The 3,407-nt window shown below is 36.8% G+C and overlaps 1 protein-coding gene across 1 annotated transcript; it reads left to right on the top strand.

Annotated features, from left to right (window-relative positions):
- The first annotated feature begins 337 nt into the window (after positions 1-337).
- Positions 338-2,713, top strand: LOC144994117 (beta-galactoside-binding lectin-like). Its single transcript, XM_078950810.1, has 4 exons — positions 338-482; positions 1,280-1,359; positions 1,830-2,001; positions 2,101-2,713. Exons 1-4 carry the CDS (start codon positions 474-476, stop codon positions 2,245-2,247), a joined length of 408 nt encoding a protein of 135 aa, XP_078806936.1. The 5' UTR covers positions 338-473; the 3' UTR covers positions 2,248-2,713.
- The last annotated feature ends 694 nt before the right edge of the window (positions 2,714-3,407 follow it).

Below are 3,407 nucleotides of genomic sequence, written 5' to 3'. Positions count from 1 at the left end.
CCGTAATTTTGGCAACGGTACTAAAAATGACCCTCATAGGAGAAATATATTTTATTTATAAAAATGCTTTAAGGCAGTTGAACATCTGACTAAACACTTTACATTTTTTTCTCAGACAAACACTAACATTTTGACACTTTTCTTTCTTGTTGAAACTCTCAAAGCTTCTTAGAAAAATATGTCCAGGAATATAGCATGAAAACAAAGATCTACAGGCGTAAACTGCACAGATTCTACAAATGATACAATCTAAATTACATGAGACAAAACCTACAACCAATCAGAATGCAGAACACAATGTGCTGTGAAAAAAATAGACACCACACGCAACATACTTTAGAAACAATATTCAAATTCTTTGGAAAAAAGGAGGGGGAAAAGCTTCCTGATAAAAAGAGAACTTCCCTCTGTGAGAGCATTGCAGAGCTTCATTCCTGTCTTTTTCACTCGACCAGCAACATCTCCCTGTAAAGATGGCCCCTGTGAGTACAAGTTTCTTTTTAAATTCTTACTTATACTTCAATACAAGTTTTTAAGACAAACTGTTTAAAGTTTCAAGCTCAGAAGCACAAAGGTCTTGAAGATGAATTCAGATAAACAGAATTTAATCTTGATCTTTAAACTGTCCAGCTGATTACTATTATTTTGTGTTTTATTTTTAATGAAAGACGTCAATTTTAAATGTTGTTTTAGCTGCAGCACTGAACAACATGCAGTTTGAGGTTTTCCACTGAGGTGGAGCAAACTATTCTATGAAACGGAAGTCAATCATATGAAGTTTCAGTGCAAATTTAATGTACTCTGTTGCATTTGTATATGATAAAAAATACAAATAGGTTTACAAATGTATGTTCTGAGTAAAACTTTATTAATCTTTTATGTTGATTTATTCATCTTAATGGCGGCACGGTAGCGCAGTGGTTAGCGCTCTTGCCTCACAGCGAGAAGGCCAAATCCCAGCTGGGGGACTTGAACCAGAACATCAATGGGGGACCCTTCCGTGTTGAGTTTGCATGTTCTCCCCGTGCATACATGGGTTTTCTCCGGGTACTCGTTTCCTCCCACTGTCCAAAAATCATGCTTCCTAGGTTAATTGATTCCTCTAAATCCACACTAGGTGTGTGTGATTTGTGGCCCTGCAATTGCCCACAGGGGGCCAGGATAGGCTCAGGCAGCCCCGGGATCCCAAAAAGGACCAAAACGGGTTTACAATTTAAACTCTGGGTCTCTTCATCTCAAATACATTTTATTTCAGCTGCTTCTCTTTCTGTTTGTGCAGAATATGGTGATTAAGAACATGCCCTTTAAAGTTGGACAGACCGTTGCTATTGCGGGTTATAACACACCCGATGCAGCCAGGTAAGTGTGTCAAAGTATTAAAAATGTATTTCTTACTATTTTGAACTCTATGTCTAGAATTCTTTAACCCCTTGAAGCCTGACCTTTTTTCCAGTAAAGAAAAAACAAAACAAAAAAATCATGCGTGTTTTTGTCTTTGCTAAATGTATGTAATTTTGAATCTGAAGTGGTTTGATGCATATTTACATCACTAGGTGTCATTAACTTTTCCTCCTGATATAGGACCCATAAAAATATTTTATCTGCAAAAGCTGCTGTAATACTGATACGTATTAATCTATTGCTCTAAAGGTTTAACTTTTCAACTGATTTGGCATTTGTTATGCAAAACCAAAACATTTTTCGTTGTAAATAAATTACTACTAACCTATTGGAAGACCTAGTTCTTAGAAACTCTATGATATGCTCACCTTTAGGATCCTTCTCAGTTACCATCAATACTGAAAAACTTTCTTTTTTATCTTTTCTAGTTTCTCCGTGAATATTGGCCACAATGATGAGACACTTGCCTTGCACCTGAATCCCCGTTTTGATGCCAGTGGAGACAAAGACACGATCGTCTGTAACTCTAAGAAACATGGCATGTGGGAGCAGGAGGTTCGGCCTGGGGGATTTTGTTTCTTGAGAGGACAGAACTTCAAGGTCTGCATAAACATTTGTATTCCTCTTGTGATATGATTTCTCAGCTTCCTCATTGTCATGTGATTAACTTTATAAAAATGTCATTTCTGACTGTTTCAGATCATCATTAAACTGACCTGTGGAGGATTTTTGATTACCTTACCCAATGGCTTTCAATTCACTTTCCCCAACCGCTTCTGTTCAGATGAATACTCCTACTTCTGCTTTGATGGTGATGCTAGCATCAGGAGCATTCAGATCTACTGAGCTTCCATCATCATTAATCTGCACCCAGCATTGCTGCTTTTACACAAAATAAAAAATAAAAACCTGTGTTTTCCCTTTTAATCTTATAATAAAACTAATTCGGTAAGTGCAGATACCAGAGTCAATGAAAGATTTCAGTATAAAAATTTATTGGAAAACCAAAAATGTCAATAGAAGTGTTGGTATTCAATGACTTTTCTATCTGTAATGTTTTTTTTAAACAATAGAAAATGTAAGGTAAACAGGATTTCCTTCAATAAAACATTCAAAGTCTATTATTTTTCTGTTTGATTTATTTTTTCAAATTATTTCTTCAAGTCATCTAAAGATAACAAAAAGCCTCCACCTTAAGTGCTTATTTTTTAAGTTCTGTGAGTTTAGTGCTGTGAGGAACAAAGAACATTTTTTATCTGGGCCATAAAAAAATATGAGTCTGCGTGTTTTCATTTCACAGTTGTTTTTATTATGGAGAGTCGTCGCCAGAAGTCATACTACAACTCGAAGCAACCCCCAGCACACACTTCCTGGATGCCGCACACCTGACTCATATTTGGGCCTGAGCTTTTGTTTCCTGACCCTGTTTTTGACTCTGTTTGCCTGCCCTCTGCCCCGACTCTTCCCTGGATCTTGATCACCCCATCTCTCCCCTGATTATCTCATGCCTGCTACTGACCCTCGCCTGCCTGACCCTGTTTTAGCTTTTTGGACTTAGCTTAGCTCAAAAACCTGCTGCATTTGGATCCAGCCATCTGCATGTTCTTGTGATACTGTGTGTGCTGAAAAAGGGCATGAATCTGCAGAAAAATCTGTCCTTAATGCATTGATTATCTTTGGATATACGCTGCAAACAATAGAACAGAGAAGGCGTTAAAAGAAATCTAGTTGTAGTATTTATGGTTCCAATTGAGTTATTTTACAGTGTTTTTTCATTTCTGTAACCTTTCCCATTTGGACAAATAAACAAAGCTGTTAGTCAAATGAGGAATAAATCAACTAATTTTTCTTTCACAAATGATCTGAAACAAAAAATAGTACAGATAAATGGGTTTTACTTTTAATCAGCTCATTTGATTGAAGTATAAATTACATTCGGGACCTTTAGAGCCAACAAAACACCCATTGCCACACACCCACATACAGATGTTGACTGAAACAAGACT

The sequence above is a fragment of the Oryzias latipes genome, chromosome 8, assembly GCF_053564925.1.
Source record: "Oryzias latipes strain Hd-rR chromosome 8, Olatipes_Hd-rR_3.1".
NCBI lineage: Eukaryota > Metazoa > Chordata > Actinopteri > Beloniformes > Adrianichthyidae > Oryzias > Oryzias latipes.
This window is presented reverse-complemented; position numbering and strand designations above follow the sequence as displayed.

What these genes read in the sequence shown, in the direction of transcription:
- LOC144994117 (XM_078950810.1), top strand. An exon ending in AACACACCCGATGCAGCCAG is followed by an intron (nt 1,360 to 1,829) that starts GTAAGTGTGTCA and finishes TATCTTTTCTAG; the next exon opens with TTTCTCCGTGAATATTGGCC. An exon ending in TGAGAGGACAGAACTTCAAG is followed by an intron (nt 2,002 to 2,100) that starts GTCTGCATAAAC and finishes TGACTGTTTCAG; the next exon opens with ATCATCATTAAACTGACCTG.